This window comes from Eleutherodactylus coqui, unplaced genomic scaffold (assembly GCF_035609145.1).
Source record: "Eleutherodactylus coqui strain aEleCoq1 unplaced genomic scaffold, aEleCoq1.hap1 HAP1_SCAFFOLD_133, whole genome shotgun sequence".
Lineage (NCBI taxonomy): Eukaryota > Metazoa > Chordata > Amphibia > Anura > Eleutherodactylidae > Eleutherodactylus > Eleutherodactylus coqui.
Window position 1 is genome coordinate 217,836 of NW_027102555.1, and position 21,460 is coordinate 239,295.

General features: G+C 47.3%; 1 protein-coding gene across 2 annotated transcripts in view; it reads right to left on the reverse strand.

Moving 5' to 3' along the window:
• Positions 1–21,460, reverse strand: part of DNHD1 (dynein heavy chain domain 1) — a 200,812-nt gene that overhangs the window by 59,712 nt on the left and 119,640 nt on the right. Inside the window, exons 20-32 of one of the 2 annotated variants that reach the window (XM_066588928.1) lie at positions 19,724–19,849; positions 19,490–19,587; positions 16,497–19,386; positions 16,304–16,418; positions 15,469–15,619; positions 15,030–15,312; positions 13,129–14,461; positions 12,758–12,924; positions 12,267–12,447; positions 11,872–11,974; positions 9,219–9,368; positions 1,357–1,539; positions 607–1,038 (exon numbers count right to left, since the gene is read on the reverse strand). In XM_066588928.1, the coding sequence (XP_066445025.1) occupies positions 607–1,038; positions 1,357–1,539; positions 9,219–9,368; positions 11,872–11,974; positions 12,267–12,447; positions 12,758–12,924; positions 13,129–14,461; positions 15,030–15,312; positions 15,469–15,619; positions 16,304–16,418; positions 16,497–19,386; positions 19,490–19,587; positions 19,724–19,849 (6,212 nt within the window). Of the gene's footprint in view, positions 1–606; positions 1,039–1,356; positions 1,540–9,218; positions 9,369–11,871; positions 11,975–12,266; positions 12,448–12,757; positions 12,925–13,128; positions 14,462–15,029; positions 15,313–15,468; positions 15,620–16,303; positions 16,419–16,496; positions 19,417–19,489; positions 19,588–19,723; positions 19,850–21,460 lie in introns of both variants that reach the window. The other variant, XM_066588927.1, reaches the window with a different exon arrangement.

A 21,460-nucleotide genomic window follows, 5' to 3' on the forward strand; every position in this document is an offset into this window, starting at 1 on the left:
AACTCATCTTCCTTTTTCCATAACTCATCTTCCTCTTTCCATAACTCATCTTCCTCTTTCCAGAACTCATCTTCTCTCTTTTCTATATCTCATTTTTGTTTTCATTGTTGCAAGAGGATAAGGCCTCGGGCTTCTACCCGAAGAATACAGACTGCAAACATTTTATTCTCCAATTGCATGTTCGGGTATTATTAGTATTATTGGGGTCACCCTCTAAGCCCCTCCAAGAGTTTGATTTGGATGGATATTTTTAAGAAAAGGCCGATTTATTTATGTTATTTCTTTTGTTGTTCTACATGTTTTATAGGTCCTGTGAGACCTTTGTGAGATTTGTATGTTTTGTAACCTATCCTATTGAAAATTTCAATAAAAACAGATTGAACATAAAGATGACCTTGTACAAACATCCATCTCCAACTGTTGGGGTTCTATGTGGCCACCTTCATAGTTTCACACCAGAAGAACCTCGAGCACACAGGGCTGGCAAACATTTTGGATGGTGTGTTTTTTTGGTGTCTCCTGTTAGTGGACTGCCAGTACAACTTCATGTAGTCATCACTGTATTGTATCCCTGTGTGCACCAAGACCCCACTGCCCTGCATTTACCTCCAGAGCTGCACTCCAGGTGGTCAGATGTGGCTGTGCCTTGCTCTCACACTCTTGGGCTGCGGCCTGCTGGGTCCTCAGCTGGTGCAGATCCCTCTGCAGATCTTGGGAAGTTTCTTGGGCTCTCTTTAGGTTCTCTGCACTTCGCGCTTTGAGAATCATCAGTTTTTCTAGAAGCAGCCTCTGAGCAACCATCCTGTTTGCCAGCTGCACATCTTTCGCTTCCACCTCAGAGAGTAGAGCGCTGCCCTTCTCCAGAGTGCGCAGAGTGCTGCAGTAGTGCTGGAGACCCAAGAGCCAGCGACAGAGGGAAGCTGCAGCCGCACTCACCGCTCTCACAAGGTGGACACTAAATTCAGGTCTCCTAACTGCTCTGGTCAGGGAAGTAAAAATACTGTCAGCCATCTCCTGACCATTGAAAAACTGTAGATCCTGAGGAAGGGAAAACAAAAGTCACATCACAAGCCATGATGTCTAACCGAGACCTAAAAAAGACCCCCAGAATGTTCCTGTCTATAGTGAAGACCTACAGTTAGACGTTCCATCTCCCGAGACATCAGACTGTCGCTGTACATAGGAGAGACCTACAGTCAGATGTTCCATCTCCTCACCTGCCATACAGATCCAGTGACGAGTGTTGATAACTATTGCTATGCCTGCTGTGTCTTCACATTACCCACTTGGACCCCACCTATCTGACGCTGCAATGCTCTACATGGCTCTTCTAAGAAAAGGTTGTTCTTGACTGACCTGATAAAAGTTCTCTTGTCCAAGCAGCAGTCTGGCATTTTCCCATCCACAGTCTTTTCCAAATACAATACAGAGGACATCGGTGACCATGATGACCGGTGGCGGAGGGGCGCGGTAGCTACGGATTTCCTCGATATCTACAATTCTCAAGTCTTTTTGTACAGCAGCCCACCGGAGATGAGACTGGCATGGAGAAGATAAAAGGATTAGTCAGCTGGGACACTAAGTGTTGGTATGTGCTACGGGGGTACACTGATGTGTTGTATGGATACACGGATGTGTGATGTGAGATACACTAATGTGTGATACACGGATATGTGATATCAGTGTACACTGTGAGGTGTCATGTGGGGCACTAATATGTTGAGTTGGGGTACACGGTGATAAGTGATGCGGGGGTGCACTGTGATACACTATGTGATGTGACGGTACACTGATAGGTTGTGTTGGAGTACATTATTACCCATTAAGACTTGGTCATCCTTCTGGGATCATTTTACATACACTTAATGCTAATCTCTCACACACAGAGACATGGTGAGGTCAGGGACACTCCACATTCATTGCCATAAGGGCACCATTTTTCTAGTTTTCCTTATCAGTAAATTTTATATTGTGTTTGCGCACAGAATCCAGGAATCATAGAATGGAAGAGTTGGAAGGGACCTCCGGGGTCATCGGGTCCAACTGTCCTGGCTCAGAGTTAGTGGGGCCCCTCCATAATTTTCTATGTCTGTCTCACGTCAATGTCTTGTCAGTGTCTCGTTTGTGGAATGCAGTAGATTTATGTGTATTGGATGTTGGCAGGACTGAAAGGGTTAATGTCTGGTATGTTCAGTCCTTTCCTTTGTCATCACATAATATGTATATGTTTGCAAGAATGCAAGGGAGAAGAGAAAAAGGAGGAAGGAGAAGAAGGGTGTCCGCGAGTGAGGGTGTCACTCCGGCACTGCAGAGGGGCTGTGAGATCGGCTTGTGTGTGGAGAACATGGAGGAGGCCAAATGACTTCTTTACGCTCAGCCTGGGCCCATTCGACCCAGGAGACCTCGGTGCTTCTGCTGACGAGAGAGAGAGAGAGAGATTCACAGATAACTTGGACTGGGGGTTACACTACTGTGACTTGTTGTTTCTGTACAAGGACTCTTTATTCGGATCTAAGTTCAAGAGTTTACAGTACACAAACAGAGTCGACCATTCCCAGTTCTTGTTCAGAAAGTTACCCTGAGTGTGGCCTACTTTATTATATCTGAGAAATCCGCAGCAGAGGATGGAACGGTAGCATCACGAGTGACTATTGAAATTAAGGTAATCCCCAGTTACTACCCCTGTGATTCTCCCAGCCGTAATGTGATTGGGTCCTGAGCTACCCCAAGGGGAGGGAATGGTGAGCCCCGTGACAAGGCTTTTCTCTACACCCCTGTCTTCTCGGCTGTGGACCTACTCCTCAGATGCTGCACAATCCCCTGCTCAGTGCAGGAACAGTAAAATCATCCCAGACAGATGTCTATCCGGCCTCTGTAGACTTCCATTGAAGGAGAACTCCCCACCTCCTGTGGTAACCTGTTCCACTCATTGATCCCCCTCACTGTCTAATATCTAATCTGTGTCTCCTCCCTTTCAGTTTCATCCCATTGCTTCTAGTCTTTCCTTGTACAGATGAGAATAGGGCTGATCCCTCTGCACAGTGACAGCCCTTCAGATATTTGTAGGCGGCTATTAAGTCTCCTCTCAGCCTTCTCTTCTGCTAAACATTCCCAGATCCTTTAACCGTTCCTCATAGGACATGATTTGCAGACCGCTCACCATCTTAGTAACTCTTCTCTGAACTTGCTCCAGTTTGTCTGTCTTGTATAAAGTGGGGTGCCCAGAACTGGACCCAGTATTCCAGATGAGGTCTGACTAAGGAAGAGTAGAGGGGATAATGACCTCATGTGATCTAGACTCTATGCTTCTAATACATCCCAGAATTGTGTTTGCCTTTTTGGCTGCTGCATCACACTGTTGACTCATGTTCAGTCTATGATCTATTAGTATACCCAAGTCTTTTTCACATGTGCTGCTGCTTATAGCCCAATTCCTCCCATTCTGTATGCGCTTTCTTCATTTTTCTTGCCCAGACGTAGGACTTCGCATTTCTCCTAGTTAAATACCATTGTTAGTCGCCGACCACTGTTCAAGCTTTTCTAGATCTTTTTGAATCCTCCCCCTTTCTTCCCTAGTGTTGGCTATCCCTCCTAGCTTTGTGTTGTCAGAAAATTTGATCAGTTTCCCACAATTCCCTCCTCCAGATCATTTATAACAATGTTGACCAACACTGGGCCCAGGACAGAGCCTTGTGGTCCCCACTTGATGCATTCTTCCACTTGGATGTGCAGCCATTTATGACCACTCTGTGAGTACGATCACTCAGCCAGTTGTGAATCCACCTCACAGTTGTCTTGTCAATCCCAGATTTGGTCATTTCATCAATAAGTCTGGTATGAGATAGTTTGTCAGATGCTTTACTAAAGCCAAGATATACTATATCCACCGCATCTCCCTGATCAGCCCGGTCGGTGATTCTGTCATAGGAGGACATTAGATTAGTCTGACATGACTCGTTTGTTACAAACCCATGCTGGCTCTGGTTAATTACTCCATTCTCATCCAAGTACTTGCATACATGCTGTTTAATAATTTGTTCAAAGATCTTTCCCGGTATAGAAGTCAGGCTCACAGGCCTGTTGTTTCCTGGATCCACCTTATTCCCTTTTTTGAAGATGGGGACATTTGCCCTTTTCCAATCTTCTGGGACTTCTCCTGTTCTCCAGGGATTTTCACAGATTATGGCGAGTGGTTCAGCAATTACCTCCGCTGCTTCCTTTAGTAACCTAGGATGTAATTCATCTGGACCTTGAGACTTGAATTCGTGTAAGTTAGCTAAGTGTTCCCTCACCATCTCTCTTCTTACAGATAGCCTGCATTCTTTTATTTCCCCAATAGCACAGGGAAGATCAGCTGATGTTACATCTACTTTCTGAGAGAAAACAGATACAAAATAGGAATTTAAAAGTTCTTCCTTCTCAACATCATTCTTAACCAATTCACCATTTTCATCCTGTAAGCATCAAAAAGCATCTTTGTTTTTCCTTTTGCCTTTGACCCGCAAATCCCTTTTTATTGCTTTTGGCCTCTCTTACAAGCCTCAATTCATTTTCAGCTTTAGCTTTTCTGACCCTTGCCCTACAGTTTCTGCAGACCGCATTATATTCTTCTTTAGATATTCCTCCTTCTTTCCATTTAATAAACATATTTTTCTCCCTCTTTAACATGTGTACAAGTTCTGTGTTCATCCATCCTGGTTTCTTTAAATGCTTCCCATTCTTCCATCTTTTAGGGATTGGTAACGATTGTGCTTTGAGAATCTCACTTCACAATATTTCCCTTCTTGGACATTTCTGTCCTTAAGAACATCCAGCCATTGGATTCTTCCTCTTTCTGAGTTCAGTAAAATCTGTCTTTCTGAAATCCAACCTCGAGGTCTGAGTCTTCTCAGGTCTTCCTCCCCTTGTTATCCAACATCCAAGGATATCATGGATCACTGCCTCCTAAGGTCCCAGCCACCCTTACTTCATCAACCATTCCCTCCCTGTTGGTAAGAATTAGGTCCAAGATAGCAGATCCCCTTGTTTTCTCTTCTACCTTCTGGAAGATAAAGTTGTCACCAAGAGCGGATAAGAATCTGTTGGATCCATTACTTTTACCTGAGATTCCCAACAAATGTCTGGACACAACACATCTCTCTCTCCTATCTATCCATCTATCTCTCCTATCTCTCTCCTATCTATCGCTTCTATCTCTCTCCTATCTATCTCTCCTATCTATCTATCTATCCATCCATCTCTCTCCTATCTCTCTCCTATCTCTCAATCTGCTATATCTCAATCTGCTATCTCTCAATCTCCTATCTCTCTCCTATCTATCCATCTCCTCTCTCTCCTATCTCTCCGTCTCCTATCTCTCCGTCTCCTATCTCTCCGTCTCCTATCTCTCCGTCTCCTATCTCTCCGTCTCCTATCTCTCCGTCTCCTATCTCTCCGTCTCCTATCTATCCGTCTCCTATCTATCCGTCTCCTATCTATCTATCTATCCGTCTCCTATCTATCTATCTATCAGTCTCCTATCTATCCGTCTCCTATCTATCTATCCGTCTCCTATCTATCTATCCGTCTCCTATCTATCCGTCTCCTATCTATCCGTCTCCTATCTATCCGTCTCCTATCTATCCGTCTCCTATCTATCCGTCTCCTATCTATCCGTCTCCTATCTATCCGTCTCCTATCTATCCGTCTCCTATCTATCTATCTATCCGTCTCCTATCTATCCGTCTCCTATCTATCTATCCGTCTCCTATCTATCTATCTATCTATCCGTCTCCTATCTATCCGTCTCCTATCTATCTATCTATCTATCTATCCGTCTCCTATCTATCTATCTATCCGTCTCCTATCTATCTATCAGTCTCCTATCTATCCGTCTCCTATCTATCTATCTATCTATCCGTCTCCTATCTATCCGTCTCCTATCTATCCGTCTCCTATCTATCTATCTATCCGTCTCCTATCTATCCGTCTCCTATCTATCTATCCGTCTCCTATCAATCTATCTATCCGTCTCCTATCTATCCGTCTCCTATCTATCTATCTATCCGTCTCCTATCTATCTATCTATCCGTCTCCTATCTATCCGTCTCCTATCTATCTATCTATCCGTCTCCTATCTATCCGTCTCCTATCTATCCGTCTCCTATCTATCCGTCTCCTATCTATCTATCTATCCGTCTCCTATCTATCTATCTATCCGTCTCCTATCTATCTATCTATCCGTCTCCTATCTATCCGTCTCCTATCTATCTATCTATCCGTCTCCTATCTATCCGTCTCCTATCTATCTATCCGTCTCCTATCTATCCGTCTCCTATCTATCCGTCTCCTATCTATCTATCTATCCGTCTCCTATCTATCTATCTATCTATCCGTCTCCTATCTATCCGTCTCCTATCTATCTATCTATCTATCCGTCTCCTATCTATCCGTCTCCTATCTATCTATCTATCCGTCTCCTATCTATCCGTCTCCTATCTATCTATCTATCCGTCTCCTATCTATCTATCTATCCGTCTCCTATCTATCTATCTATCTATCCGTCTCCTATCTATCCGTCTCCTATCTATCTATCCGTCTCCTATCTATCCGTCTCCTATCTATCCGTCTCCTATCTATCTATCTATCCGTCTCCTATCTATCCGTCTCCTATCTATCTATCTATCCGTCTCCTATCTATCTATCTATCCGTCTCCTATCTATCCGTCTCCTATCTATCCGTCTCCTATCTATCTATCTATCCGTCTCCTATCTATCTATCTATCCGTCTCCTATCTATCCGTCTCCTATCTATCTATCTATCTATCTATCCGTCTCCTATCTATCCGTCTCCTATCTATCCGTCTCCTATCTATCTATCTATCCGTCTCCTATCTATCCGTCTCCTATCTATCTATCTATCCGTCTCCTATCTATCCGTCTCCTATCTATCTATCCGTCTCCTATCTATCCGTCTCCTATCTATCTATCTATCCGTCTCCTATCTATCCGTCTCCTATCTATCTATCTATCCGTCTCCTATCTATCTATCTATCCGTCTCCTATCTATCCGTCTCCTATCTATCCGTCTCCTATCTATCTATCTATCTATCCGTCTCCTATCTATCTATCTATCTATCTATCTATCCGTCTCCTATCTATCCGTCTCCTATCTATCTATCTATCCGTCTCCTATCTATCTATCTATCCGTCTCCTATCTATCTATCTATCCGTCTCCTATCTATCCGTCTCCTATCTATCTATCTATCCGTCTCCTATCTATCCGTCTCCTATCTATCTATCTATCCGTCTCCTATCTATCCGTCTCCTATCTATCCGTCTCCTATCTATCTATCCGTCTCCTATCTATCCGTCTCCTATCTATCCGTCTCCTATCTATCTATCTATCCGTCTCCTATCTATCCGTCTCCTATCTATCTATCTATCTATCCGTCTCCTATCTATCTATCTATCCGTCTCCTATCTATCCGTCTCCTATCTATCTATCTATCCGTCTCCTATCTATCCGTCTCCTATCTATCTATCTATCCGTCTCCTATCTATCCGTCTCCTATCTATCTATCTATCCGTCTCCTATCTATCTATCTATCCGTCTCCTATCTATCCGTCTCCTATCTATCTATCCGTCTCCTATCTATCCGTCTCCTATCTATCTATCTATCCGTCTCCTATCTATCCGTCTCCTATCTATCTATCTATCCGTCTCCTATCTATCTATCTATCCGTCTCTTATCTATCCGTCTCCTATCTATCTATCTATCTATCCGTCTCCTATCTATCTATCTATCCGTCTCCTATCTATCCGTCTCCTATCTATCTATCTATCTATCTATCCGTCTCCTATCTATCCGTCTCCTATCTATCCGTCTCCTATCTATCCGTCTCCTATCTATCTATCTATCCGTCTCCTATCTATCCGTCTCCTATCTATCTATCTATCCGTCTCCTATCTATCCGTCTCCTATCTATCTATCTATCCGTCTCCTATCTATCCGTCTCCTATCTATCTATCTATCCGTCTCCTATCTATCCGTCTCCTATCTATCTATCTATCCGTCTCCTATCTATCCGTCTCCTATCTATCCGTCTCCTATCTATCCGTCTCCTATCTATCCGTCTCCTATCTATCCGTCTCCTATCTATCCATCTATCCGTCTCCTATCTATCCATCTATCCGTCTCCTATCTATCCGTCTCCTATCTATCCGTCTCCTATCTATCCGTCTCCTATCTATCCGTCTCCTATCTATCCGTCTCCTATCTATCTATCTATCTATCCGTCTCCTATCTATCTATCCGTCTCTCCTATCTATCTATCCGTCTCTCCTATCTATCTATCCGTCTCTCCTATCCGTCTCTCCTATCCGTCTCTCCTATCCGTCTCTCCTATCCGTCTCTCCTATCCGTCTCTCCTATCCGTCTCTCCTATCCGTCTCTCCTATCCGTCTCTCCTATCCGTCTCTCCTATCCGTCTCTCCTATCTATCTATCCGTCTCTCCTATCCGTCTCTATCTATCTATCCGTCTCTCCTATCTATCTATCCGTCTCTCCTATCCGTCTCTCCTATCCGTCTCTCCTATCCGTCTCTCCTATCCGTCTCTCCTATCCGTCTCTCCTATCCGTCTCTCCTATCCGTCTCTCCTATCCGTCTCTCCTATCCGTCTCTCCTATCCGTCTCTCCTATCCGTCTCTCCTATCCGTCTCTCCTATCCGTCTCTCCTATCCGTCTCTCCTATCCGTCTCTCCTATCCCTCTCTCCTATCCCTCTCTCCTATCCCTCTCTCCTATCCCTCTCTCCTATCCCTCTCTCCTATCCCTCTCTCCTATCCGTCTCTCCTATCCGTCTCTCCTATCCGTCTCTCCTATCCCTCTCTCCTATCCCTCTCTCCTATCCCTCTCTCCTATCCCTCTCTCCTATCCCTCTCTCCTATCCCTCTCTCCTATCCCTCTCTCCTATCCCTCTCTCCTATCCCTCTCTCCTATCCCTCTCTCCTATCCCTCTCTCCTATCCCTCTCTCCTATCCCTCTCTCCTATCCCTCTCTCCTATCCATCTATCTCCTGCTGCAGGTTACACGTTGATGTGTGATGTGGTGCACACTGATGTGTGATGTGGTGCACACTGATGTGTGATGCGGTGCACACTGTGATGTGTGATGTGGTGCACACTGTGATGTGGCGGTACACTGATATGAATTGGGGGAACACTGTGATGTGAGACCTCTTCCAGCTGGTGTTGCCTCTGGCTCTGTAATCTGGTGAGATGGAGAAGCACTTTCTCCTTGGTGCTTTCCAGCTCCTCACATTCCAACGTCTGCCTTCTCCCCTCTTCCTCCGTCTCCTCAAGTTCTCTGCTCCAGCGCTTCCTCTCCTGTCAGTAAAAGGAGAAATGGGAGGATGGGGGGAGTGGGGGCAGTGTGGGTGGTTACAGACCCTGAGAGTTCACCGCCCAGTCGCAGCTTTTATACAACCAGGTCTCAGTTATTCCCAATATGACGTAAGTTTCTTCAGACTTCTAGCATTAGTCCCCTTTTTGGTCAAACTTCTAGCATTAGTCCCGTTATTGGTCAAACTTCTAGCATTAGTCCCGTTATTGGTCAAACTTCTAGCATCAGTCCCCTTATTGGTCAGACGTCTAGCATCAGTCCCCTTATTGGTCAGACGTCTAGCATCAGTCCCCTTATTGGTCAGACGTCTAGCATCAGTCCCCTTATTGGTCAGACGTCTAGCATCAGTCCCCTTATTGGTCAGACTTCTAGCATCAGTCCCCTTATTGGTCAGACTTCTAGCATCAGTCCCCTTATTGGTCAGACGTCTAGCATCAGTCCCCTTATTGGTCAGACTTCTAGCATCAGTCCCCTTATTGGTCAGACTTCTAGCATCAGTCCCCTTATTGGTCAGACTTCTAGCATCAGTCCCCTTATTGGTCAGACTTCTAGCATCAGTCCCCTTATTGGTCAGACTTCTAGCATCAGTCCCCTTATTGGTCAGACGTCTAGCATCAGTCCCCTTATTGGTCAGACTTCTAGCATCACTCCCTTTATTGGTCAGACTTCTAGCATTAGTCCCCTTATTGGTCAGACGTCTAGCATTAGTCCCCTTATTGGTTAGACTTCTAGCATCAGTCCCCTTATTGGTCAGACTTCTAGCATTAGTCCCCTTATTGGTCAGACTTCTAGCATCAGTCCCCTTATTGGTCAGACTTCTAGCATTATTCCCTTATTGGTCAGACTTCTAGCATTAGTCCCCTTATTGGTCAGACTTCTAGCATTAGTCCCCTTATTGGTCAGACTTCTAGCATCAGTCCCCTTATTGGTTAGACTTCTAGCATCAGTCCCCTTATTGGTCAGACTTCTAGCATCAGTCCCCTTATTGGTCAGACTTCTAGCATTAGTCTCATTACTGGTCAGAGGGCATGTCGTGCTGAAGCAGTGCTAACCCAGTAATGGCATCCGCTCATCTGCCAACTTGTTAGGGTGTGCCAGTTCAGGACCAGCCTCCCTGGATCTCTTCCCTCTATCCCTCCTCCTGTCATCCAGCTAGCTGCCTGCTCTCTCAAACTACCATCCACCCCCACAACTACCCCAGCGAGCACTCATTGAGCAGCAAACTCCTTTCCATGGTCCCAATGCATCTCCATGGTACAAGCTGCTCATTTAGATCCAGGATCTGGGCTTCTGAATGTGTGACACGCTCACATCCCGTACAGCAGTGTGTACCCGGCTGGTCACGCACTGCATACATGGCACAAGATGCACACTGGACGGCATTGTCAGTCATGGAGCTCATTCTAAATGGGCATGGTACAGAGAGATGAGATGACTAGATGAGCAGTAAATTAATACAAGTGAGTCTTCCAGAGTCACACACTTAGGAGACAGCACACCTAGCATACCGCTCGCTCATGTGTGCTCCTTATGGCTCAGCTGTAGGCTGCATTCACACGGGACGGAAATGCTGTGGAATTTCCGTGCGGCAATTCTGCTCGTGGCTCCTAATCCCGGGATTGGCCAGCCATGTGTACAAGATTCCACGGCATGTCAATTCTTGTTTTTTCTGCTGTTGCCTCACTCCTCTCAATGGGGAGAGAAAGCTGCAGCAGAATGCCGGCAGCCGAACCGCTCCAAAACCCGCGGTGAAATGTCGCAGGTTTTGAAGCTGCAGCTCTTGCCTTTTTTTGTGCGGCCAAGTCGCGATATTTCGGCGGGATTTCCGTCCCATGTGAGCGCAGCCGTAATGTTCCTCCTCTGTGTGTTGTTATGTTTGTTGTGCTGAGGCTTCAAGTTTTTAAGTTCTTTGCTGAAAGTTTGTAAAGTTGACAAATGCCCCCGATTTGTGATGCGGGAGATAATAAGTTGATGTAGCTCTATGTATTACTGTAGCGAGCTGGGGTTACTCATCATTTTTGTGCCAGGATGCTTGGCACACAGTTTCTGTAACTTCTGGTGCCTGCCAGTATTTATTTCACATACAACAGTGGTACATACTGTTCACAACCCATAGGGTCGCCGTCACCATCCCCCACCCGGGGCGTCCTCCTCTGCCAGACTTGTGACGGGCCCAGACTGGTCCACACCGGACCTCAGGCTCCTAGTTCCTGATACTGCTTCTCACTCTGGCTGGCAGCCAACTTTCCCTGAGTGTGGCAAGAACTGATCTATCTCACTTCCTGCGACACCCACAGGTGTTCTATCTCTACTTTCAGGTATCAGAATGCCTGTCTACATCCCCCTACAGGCTACTCTTCTACATAACATATTGTGTACACTTATACTATGGTCCTATATGTACTCATGTAATATTACCTGTGTACATAGGACACCTCACAGTCTGTACTGCCCCCCTGCCCCCTCTCTTCTCCCACACGCACGGACCTGTTCTGCCTCCTGCAGATGTTGCGAACATTTTTCCACCTCCTTTGTCCACTGTTCTTGCACCTCATGGACCTGCTCCACCCTAGACATGGCGCGCTGTAGCCTGGAGGAGACAAACATACATCATTATATCAGCCCATGCATACACCGCAGCATTAGTATATAAGGGATGGGGGTTACACCACCCTTCTATATTCTGCAGATGGTGGGGATGGAGTGAGCCCATCAGCAGGGACCCTACATAGATTTTCGTTCAGGACCTCCTCTGTGAGAACCCCCCTTAGGTTTGGGGATGCCTTGGGCTTTCAGTCTCTCTTCTCCTTATCACTCTGTCCTCAAGTTCCTTGGTGGGAATTCATCATTTCTCATCATTGCTATTACTTCTCCGTTCTCACCTTTCCTCCTCCTCATCTATGGCACCCTGCAGGTCTGAGGAGACTTTCCGGTAAGTCTGTATGAAGCTGATGAAGGCTCTTGGTGAGGTCAGTGGCAGATGCGGCCACATCCACTGACCATAATTGTGGGCCAGGAGATGGATGGAGGACATCACTCTGGTAATGCTGGACGGTGGAGAACCTGGTAGAAAGGGAGAAGGATGAGACTGAGGACCCCTGGCAGAGCAATGGTTGTTCATTCCATAGTGCCAGGGTGGGCATGTGTATGGGCACAGCAGCTCTTGGTATAACTCAGAACTTGGTGGATCGCACTCAAATATATATGGAAACTATAGAAAGAGGTTCAGAAAAACCTAGACAGATCATGTGACTGGGATCCTGGCCACTAGCATCCTAGTATGTGCCAACGTGGAGCTCACTGACCTATACTGGACCTGGAAGGCCAGCTGCAGTCCCTATATACAGTCTATGACCATATACATCGCTCTCACCATGTGTCTGAGAATGGTCCAGAAGCTCCTCTGCAACCTGCTGCAGCGATGTGAAGGTCCACGGATGATATACGTCTGTAAAGGTGAAACGCTGGAGCTGTGCGCACCGGACTTCGATCTTCTGAAGCAATATCACATGCAGGTTATTACGTACCTGGATATTGTACCTATGAGGAGAAAACCCATGTATAAATACGTTGCATGTCTTATATCCTCTACACGACAAGATTAGCCCAGCTGCTCCTTCCCTCAATGTACAATGGTAGTATATGCTAGATATCCCTTATGTTGTATCTCTACTTACTGCCCCATGCTATATGCCCTAGCTTCTGGCCCATGTCTCAGGCTGGGGTACATCCATGGCCTCTCACCTCTCTCGCAGGGACCTTTTGCTGGCGTTCTTCTTGCCGTCAGTCCTGCGTGACAGGGTCTGCAGTACGTTCTCTTCCTGTTCTGCACTGTACAGTCCCGGAAATATTCCCTCTCGTATTAGAGCTTCCAGCTCCTGCTGAGTCCTTTCTGTGGTCCCTTCCTCAACCAGAAGAGCTGTTGAAGCTCCTTGTACACCTGCTCTCCAGCAGGCCTCCCGTATTACAGCATGCCGCTCTTCTGTGCCCTCCTTACCACTAAGCTGCAGCAGTGCACACTGGGTGAGCTGGGCAGCGAGTTGTGCCAGACTTCTCCTCCCGGTGCCAGGTTGTTTTGACAGCAGTACAATGTGCCCCATAGGCAGATGGAGAACTCGAGTCAGACGAGCAAGATGGTGATGATCCTCAGCACTGAGGGTCAGGTTGTGAGGAGTCTGCAAAAGGTTTACAGATGTACTTGGCCTCTCTCTATAAGAGTCAGATCTCACTGGTAGTCCATGGTTGTACTCATGGAGGATGCACAAGTCCTGGAGGCTGTCATCGCCCGCTAGCAGCGCTGCAGGAAGGAAGAATTTCCTGGGTGAGGGACTTGGGTCACAGGATGTAATGTCCGCTTCTGTTTTCACACCTTCGTTCATGATCTTATCTGCCTCCATGCTTGTACTATTTGGTTGGAGTTGACGCTGTAGCTTTGCATCTTCATTGCTCGACAGCGGTTCCATCATCCTGGTAGTATCTGCAGATGTTGTGTTCTCAGATGTGTGATGGCTGCTGAATGTCCTCCGAACACAACCTCGTAAGATCTCCCTGAACATCTCATTCTCTTCGTGAGTCTCCAGACCATCTCCAAACGTACGCAAAGCTTCGTGCGACCAAATTTGAACAATGTCACATTGTGTGAGGTCTGCAGCGGAAATACTGGCATCGGGCATCACTTGCAAGTTGGCCTCAGAAGATGGCCACAGGAAGGTGATGCTCTGGAGCATCCTGTGCAGGTGGTGAAGGGAGAAACAGTACTTCAATGGAAAAGCCTTGATGACTTGGTGGTAAAGACTAACGGAAGCCACAGCTAGGGCTTCACTAAACTCTTTGGGTTGCTGAAACGGTATAGATTTTTTTAACCAAACCATAAAACGAGGGCTGAAAAGACTGGGCAGACGATCTGAGGGGGTCATCACAAGTACACAGAACAGGCGACTGAGTCTTGGACATAGTGATCTATAACCATCTTCAGGAGACGAGGCGGTAGCCAAGAAGCTGTACTGTGGTCCATGACCACCCTCTGACACAACATGTCGTACGACCTCCAGTGCCGGTTGCACCCCGCTCTCAGGGTCTGTAAAGACAAGGATGTTGTAGCATATGAGCTACATTAATAATAATCTTTATTGGTACAGTGACAACTTATTCCACAGCGCTTACATTCCCCTCTCAACACAAGGTCCATGTAACAGAAGAGTATGACGAGATCTTATGGACACGGCACAGTATAGAGGGCCATCAGAAATGGCAAGTTATGGCGTTCGTTAACCCTAAATCTGAACCCCCACCCAAATCAGAAGTGTTATAAGTATGTGTTGTGTATCTCTGAGTCATCGGAGGTTAAAGAAATATGGCAGCTTTCTTCCAGAAGCAGCGCAACTCTTGTCCATGGGTCACGGACCTCAGTGGAGCTAAGCGACAATGCCAGATACATCCTTTTTCCTGTTGTGGAAAAAAGCATCCATATTTTCCTAATCTCTTAACATCTTCCCTGATCATTCCCCGGGACGGGACGTTTACGACTGTTCATGTCATTCATGGGACGCTGTTTCCTACCTTGGAAGGGTTTTTCATCTTTCCTAATCTAATAATTGCTAACTCTACAGTCATATAAACCAATCGCATCCCATTATCTGACCTACCGGCCCAGGCTTCATGCAGATCATCCAGGAAGAAGAGTTGTCGCCCATAAGGAGCTTGCACGGTTGTCTGTTTGACAGTGGGAGGTGCTTCGTGCCGAGTTTTCAAGAGCTGCCGTAGATATGCGGCTTGTAGCATAGAATTAACTGGAATCCGGATAGAAGAGGCTCCAGGAGGAACCAATGCTTGGGCCAGGGTGGTCTTTCCACTACCAGGAGCTCCAACTAATAATACGGGGTGTCCAGACAGGAGAATGCATCGGGCAGCATACAAGAGCCCCTCACTCTGAAATAGTCACAGGTGAGGGGGTTAGATGTGAAGGGAGTCTGATAAGCGAAGGGTGACAAGTGAGCAGAAGGGAGATGGGTGGGCAGATTGGGGGACTGGAGAGGAGGAAGATGAGTAGAGGTAATAACTCCATCCACTGTAATCATCACTTACTTGTGGCTGACCTGCTCCAGGACTGGCTGTAAGCGTCAGACCATCAGGTGCAGGAATTACCTCAAACACTGATGTGTCCTGTGGAATCCCAATCTGTAGGACACATGGTGCAAGAGATTTCCTCAAAAACCCATCAAATTCAGAGCGGCATCTGTGAGAAGGAAAGAATGAAGAAATGGCATTCATGGTTGACTTAACATGTCTGTACAGTTCAAGCTGCTAGGATCACCATCACTGCCCTGCAAGATGCTTGTGGTGGTGCAAAAACCCTACAGGAAGAGGAAGAAAAAAGAAATCGGAGGAAGAAAATAAAAAGAAAAAAAAGAAGAAAAAAGAACGAGGAACAAGAAGAAAAAAGAAGAAGGAAAAAGAAGGTGGCACGTACCAAAAATTCAAAAGTCATGATAATTCTGCTCAGTCACTCTCCTGGAGTCATGATGTAGTGCAACCTCACCAGGTTGGGAGGTTCCTGATCCTCCATAGCCTAGGAAGTGCCGCTACTGACCGCATCCTCCAGCGGTGACTTCCAGGCCCAATCCATGGACATAGAGGATAGGATCATGTCCTGGATCTAGGAGTTCTTTCTATTCAAAAGTTCAACACATGTAATACGGTGGATATGATCCTCCAGGGAGACCAGACCTGGTGTCAGGCACAAGTAAGAGGTGAAGGAACTATCTCCTGGGATACACGAGTGAGCAGCGACTGACACTAATACAAAGTCAAGACCCGTGTGAGTGCTGGATCAGGAAAAGGGGGCATCGTAACAACCCCCCACCTCCAACTTCAGGAGAGTGAGCTATCATTATGTATAAACATGCCATACCATTATTACCTGGGATGGAGGGGACCACCAAAAGCCCAGATAAAGGCGTAGAGAAAGAGGGTCTGTGCCCGCTGGTAGTTGTCAGACAGGACACCCTGATCCTTGTGAGGGGGCATTGATGCCTCTGTAAGACAATGAGAATCTCTGGATGAACCTGGACAGGGGTCGTTGGTCATCTCTTATTTACATTGCAATAAACTACCTTCAGATCCTTGGGTTGTGGCCTGTGGCTTCTTCTTATCTTCTACATCTTCTGCCCGCTCAGGAACCTGGCGAGAGTTGACGCAGAGGAAATGTTGGTCTATAAGAGCTTGAAGGATCCAGCAGAAAGAGGAGACTTGATGCACCCCATGTGCACGGTGTGGGGGTTCTGCAGGGTGAGAATGCAGGGTGGAGGCACAGTGCTCCTCCAGGAAGCTGAGGGTGTCAGGTATCAGGTGTTCTGCCAGGGTTTGCAGTTTGTGACAAGTGCTCTCGGTGAGGTGGCATCTTATGTACATGCTGGATAGAGAGGCCTTCAGTATTGTCCTCCATGTTTCTTGTCCCGCACAATACACAAGGCTGCACAGTGTGGACACAACAGGACTGAGGGCAGAAGTGTCCGGCATCTCAAACAGCAATTTAATCCTGTTGGTAAGATGTAGCTGTTGACCACTGACCAATGTTAACTTGGGCTGTGGGCCAAAGAGGCAAGAAATGGGCTCTACCCACTTGAGGGCTGCTGAACCATCCAGTATTATCCATTTCTGGGCCGCTGACTCTTGTACTGTCCTATTGAAAATGTTGGAGAACATACCATTACTTTCCGTTTCTCCTCCAAGGAGCTCAGTGGGACTTAGACTGTTGGGGAAGAGATGGAAGCTGTGCACAGACTGGTATGATGGGCTGATGGCGTCATGGTTGGTACCCACTTTATTAGCAGCCATATGGTTCAGAGCCTGCTGCAGGGCTTTCCAGCATGTAGTTTTTCCACCACCCACAGGACCCATTAGGAGAATGCCCGAACCATGTTGTATTGCTTGATACAGCCACATAATGTTATTATCGAGTTCTTTGTGACCTTCCAGACAAGACTCGTGAAGGTGAAGTTGAAGCGCATGGGAGAGTACCGCAAAAGTCTGACTGCATGGCAAAGGAGGTCCAGTGACTGCAAACATGCTTCTCAGGAGTTCTATCAGATGACCGCCATCTGCGAGTGCAAGACTGGACCCCAGGGATGAGGCCAAGAGAGCAGTCACCAAACTTGTCTCCTCTTGTAAAGAGCTGGTCATCGTGGTGCAATCACATTGCATATTATGTGGAGCTTGACATTGGTGGGGTGATCTAAATAGGACAATGGCTTTCTGAATGATGCTCTTTAGTAGAGGAAGGACACTAGCTGCAGGAACAGCGCCGGACTCCTGGGCTAGGCGGAGGAAGGAGGACAACTTCTTTGCCAAAAGCAAATGTTCTTGGAAACCTGCAGACAGAAGAGAAAGTTCTGCAATGTTCTGCAGGTCAGGAGGGCAAAAGGATACTGGTCGGAGGAGAAGATGGACGTTAGATGGAAGGGAAGTGGAGGAATCCATGTGAGGAAGGGTCACAAAGCAGCCGTAACTTCTCATCACTGGCAATAGTCTCTCTTCCAGCTGGATATTTCCGATTATTTCTGCTCTCTTGTCTATGCACCCATTAGATTCTCCTTTCTTCATCAGAGCTATAAAGGAAGCCTGGATATCACTCAGTAGCTGCCCCACCGATGCCAGGACATTGCTATTCAATCTGTGAACATTGTCCAGTACGAGCCACGCACCGCCGCAAAGAGCCCCTTGCAGATGAAGAGTCAGGCGGCTGACATTTAGCCCTGCCCAGCACTTCAGCATCACAACTTGACGACCAAGGGCACTGCCCAAAGCCAACAGGGTCTGGATTCTGAGGCCTTCATCTTGACCAATTAACGCCCCGCACTGAAAGCACTCGAGTGCCAGTATTAATCCCAGAGAGGTTCTTTCAGAAACCGATGAGTCCATAATCTTCAGGTCTAACCCGACATACTCATATTTGTATGGTAATAAATGCCCCAGCACATCCACGACACACAGGGGTAAGGAGGCCTCCATGCTGTTCGCTTGCTGAGTCTCACTGTCCTCCTCCGGGACACTTCTGTTCGTAGGGTAAATGGTTGATTTTGTAGGTGCCCTGTACTTCATCAGCTTGGCCCATGAGAAAGAATCCAAACTCTGTATTCCACTGTCCAGAAGGCTCAGTGTTCTGTCCCGCTGCAGGACAGCCAGGCTGATCCATGCAGATAGGAAGGCCCAGTCCTGGTGGACTGAAGCTGACGACTCCAGGCTCATTCTGTCCACTTCTCTTAGTTTCTGTACCAAGATCTCTATCTTTGTCTTGTGCCAGTCCGCAAGTCGAGTCCTCTGGTGAGTGAGGATCAGCTTCTCCACACCTTCGCACCACACCACTTCCTCAGTAACAATCAGGCACTGCAGGGGATAGGACATGCCATGTTGTACCCACCGCTGCAAGTCTTCATGGTGAATGGACTGATGGGGGCAGCATTGTTGACCTTCAGTCAAGCATACAGCAAGCTCATTTTTGAGACTTTCTTGAACTCTCAGCTCCAGTTTTATCAGCCAGGAGATTGTGCCGGGACTCCACGAAATGGGAGTATGTAATTCCAGTGCTTCACCGTAAGTCCCGATAACACCGACAGTTACATGGTGGCTAATAAGTGGGAAAACAGAGGATTCGGGGGAATGAGTTTTGAATAGGACATCTGCAAAGTGTGGGAAGCACAGAAGTGCACACAACAGTCGATCAGAAGGATCTGGCGAGGCAGCAAGGACATCGATCATATCCTGATCAGCGAGAAAGAAGAGTCGTGGGAAGTCACAACGGGAGGCATACAGCACATCCCCCAGAGATGCCGTGATGTTCTCCAGGACACTGATGCCCCTTTGAAGGGTAGAACACAAAGAATCACCATAGAAGTGCCACTCTCGCCTCCTGGCCGGATTCAGTATGGACAATACCAGAGGATCATGCACCGTCACTTCCAGAAAGGAGCGGTAACTTTGGTCAATGGACTGGAACTCTGACACCTGAGAAAGAGCACAACAAGCTGGAATCAACTAAGGTGCAAGGACTTCATGTAAGTTATGATGGAAGTTATGATGCTTGTTAGACAAAGGTCGCAGCACTCACCATCTCCAACCTGGGCAAAGAAATGCCCATCTCATACTGAACCTTAGTCAGGAAGACCCATCTCCGCTGAAACGTGACCCACAGATTCAACACTTGTCCTGGAAATAGGAAGATACAAGAAAAGTGAGGAGGAAGTGACCCGAGAATGCCAATCCATGTCCTTCAGTCACCAAAAGATGGTGGCACCCAACAGCCTTCGCATACATTCAGACTCATCATTATAGCAAAAGTTACCAAGGCTCATCAGTTTTCGGATCCATCCTGAGATTTCAAAACGTTGACCGGCAGAGAAAGGAGAGCTCCTTATGGTCTGAAGAGACAGCAGGCTATCATCAATTAGACTGCAAAGAGCATGCATGTCTGAAAGAAAGAAGAGAGGAGGATGCACTTTCCATAAGATACAACATAAATGTGTCACGACTGGAGTCCGGGCAGGTGGAAGTCCCTGAAACTAGCCGCAACCCCTGTCCCTACCTACTTGCCCACCTAGGCTAGGCCCTAGGGCGACAACTGGGCAACAGTCCCTAGGCTCGCTAGGGATGCGGGGCAGGAGTCAGACTAACAGACAGATACAGGGAAACACACAAACAATGAGGCAGGTCAGGCAATCAGGGTCGGCAACAGGAGAAGGCAAGTACAAGGGGTCGGGCGAAGGCAAAGTCAGGTCCGAAGCAAGCAGGTCAGACCAGGGCATCAATCCAAGGGTACGCGGGTGCAGCTGCACACCAAACATACACTGGCACGGTCAGGAGGAACTGAGCAGTTTAAATGCTGTCCAACCTCCCGCCGGCAGCTGATTGGGGCGAGGAGCCTGACAGCAGCAGGACCCATTCATAGGACACTGGGAGTAAACAGACTTCGGCGCCTGCTAAAGACAGGCAGTGACAGCAGGAAAGTGTCCGGGTGTCATGGCAACGGGGACGTAGCGCAGAGCGATAACCTGCAGCGTTCCCAGCAACCCGGCTAACTAGGCGCCCGCTCCCTGAGCACGAGTGCGCGCCAAGAGCCGGCATCCAGGATTATGGCGGCCAGAGGAGGTCCCAAAGACTGGGGCTCCCCTGGGCCGCACCCCCGCAGCCCGGGTGATAGGATCGGCAGTGTGGGCACGGAGACCCCCAGAGCCGCCGGTCCTCACAGAATGAAGCCTCATCACACCCATGTGACATCTGTTATACTTCATGAAAAGTCATTGTAAAACCACTGTAACAGCGGGAGCAGGCGGATTATAGGTGTCACTACATGGACAGATGAAGGATGAGAGCTGTGTGCCTGCGAGGACAGGTCGATACTAGAGTCATACAGAGAGGCAGCGGGACGAGGAACTACAGACATGGCTGCAAGATATGAGGTATAACACATGAAGAGGATGGTGGATATAACAAATGGACAGACTGATGGAGAGTCAATGAACAGGCCATAATGCATATGCAAGGGGTTAAATATTATATAATATTATATATATATATATATATATATATATATATATATAGACACACACACACACATATGAATGTTACTGTTGTACCTTATTTTCTGCCAGGACCTTCAGAGAGAGGTCACATACCTCTGTTCACTCTGATTTTGCTGCTATGGACTGACAGGACCTGAGCTGCACACTAATTGGCTGAAGGGCTGGGTATAATAGTGGTCCTGTTCCCAGGCTCTGTGCAACTCAGCAGTTTTATAGAGTGCAGGATTGATGGAGACTCAGCTAGTGAGAGCTGCGGCAGAGAGAGACTCGAGCTAGTGAGAGGTATGACAGACAGAAACTCAGCTAGTGAGAGCTACAGCAGAGAGAAACTCAGGCAGTGAGAGCTGCAGCAGAGAAAGACTCCAGCTTATGACAGCTGTGGCAGAAAAAGACTCAGCTAGTAAGAGCTGTGGCAGAGAGAGACTCGAGCCAGTGAGAGCTACTGCAGAGAGTGCCTCCAGCTTATGAGAGCTGCGGCAGAGAGGGACTCAGCTAGTGAG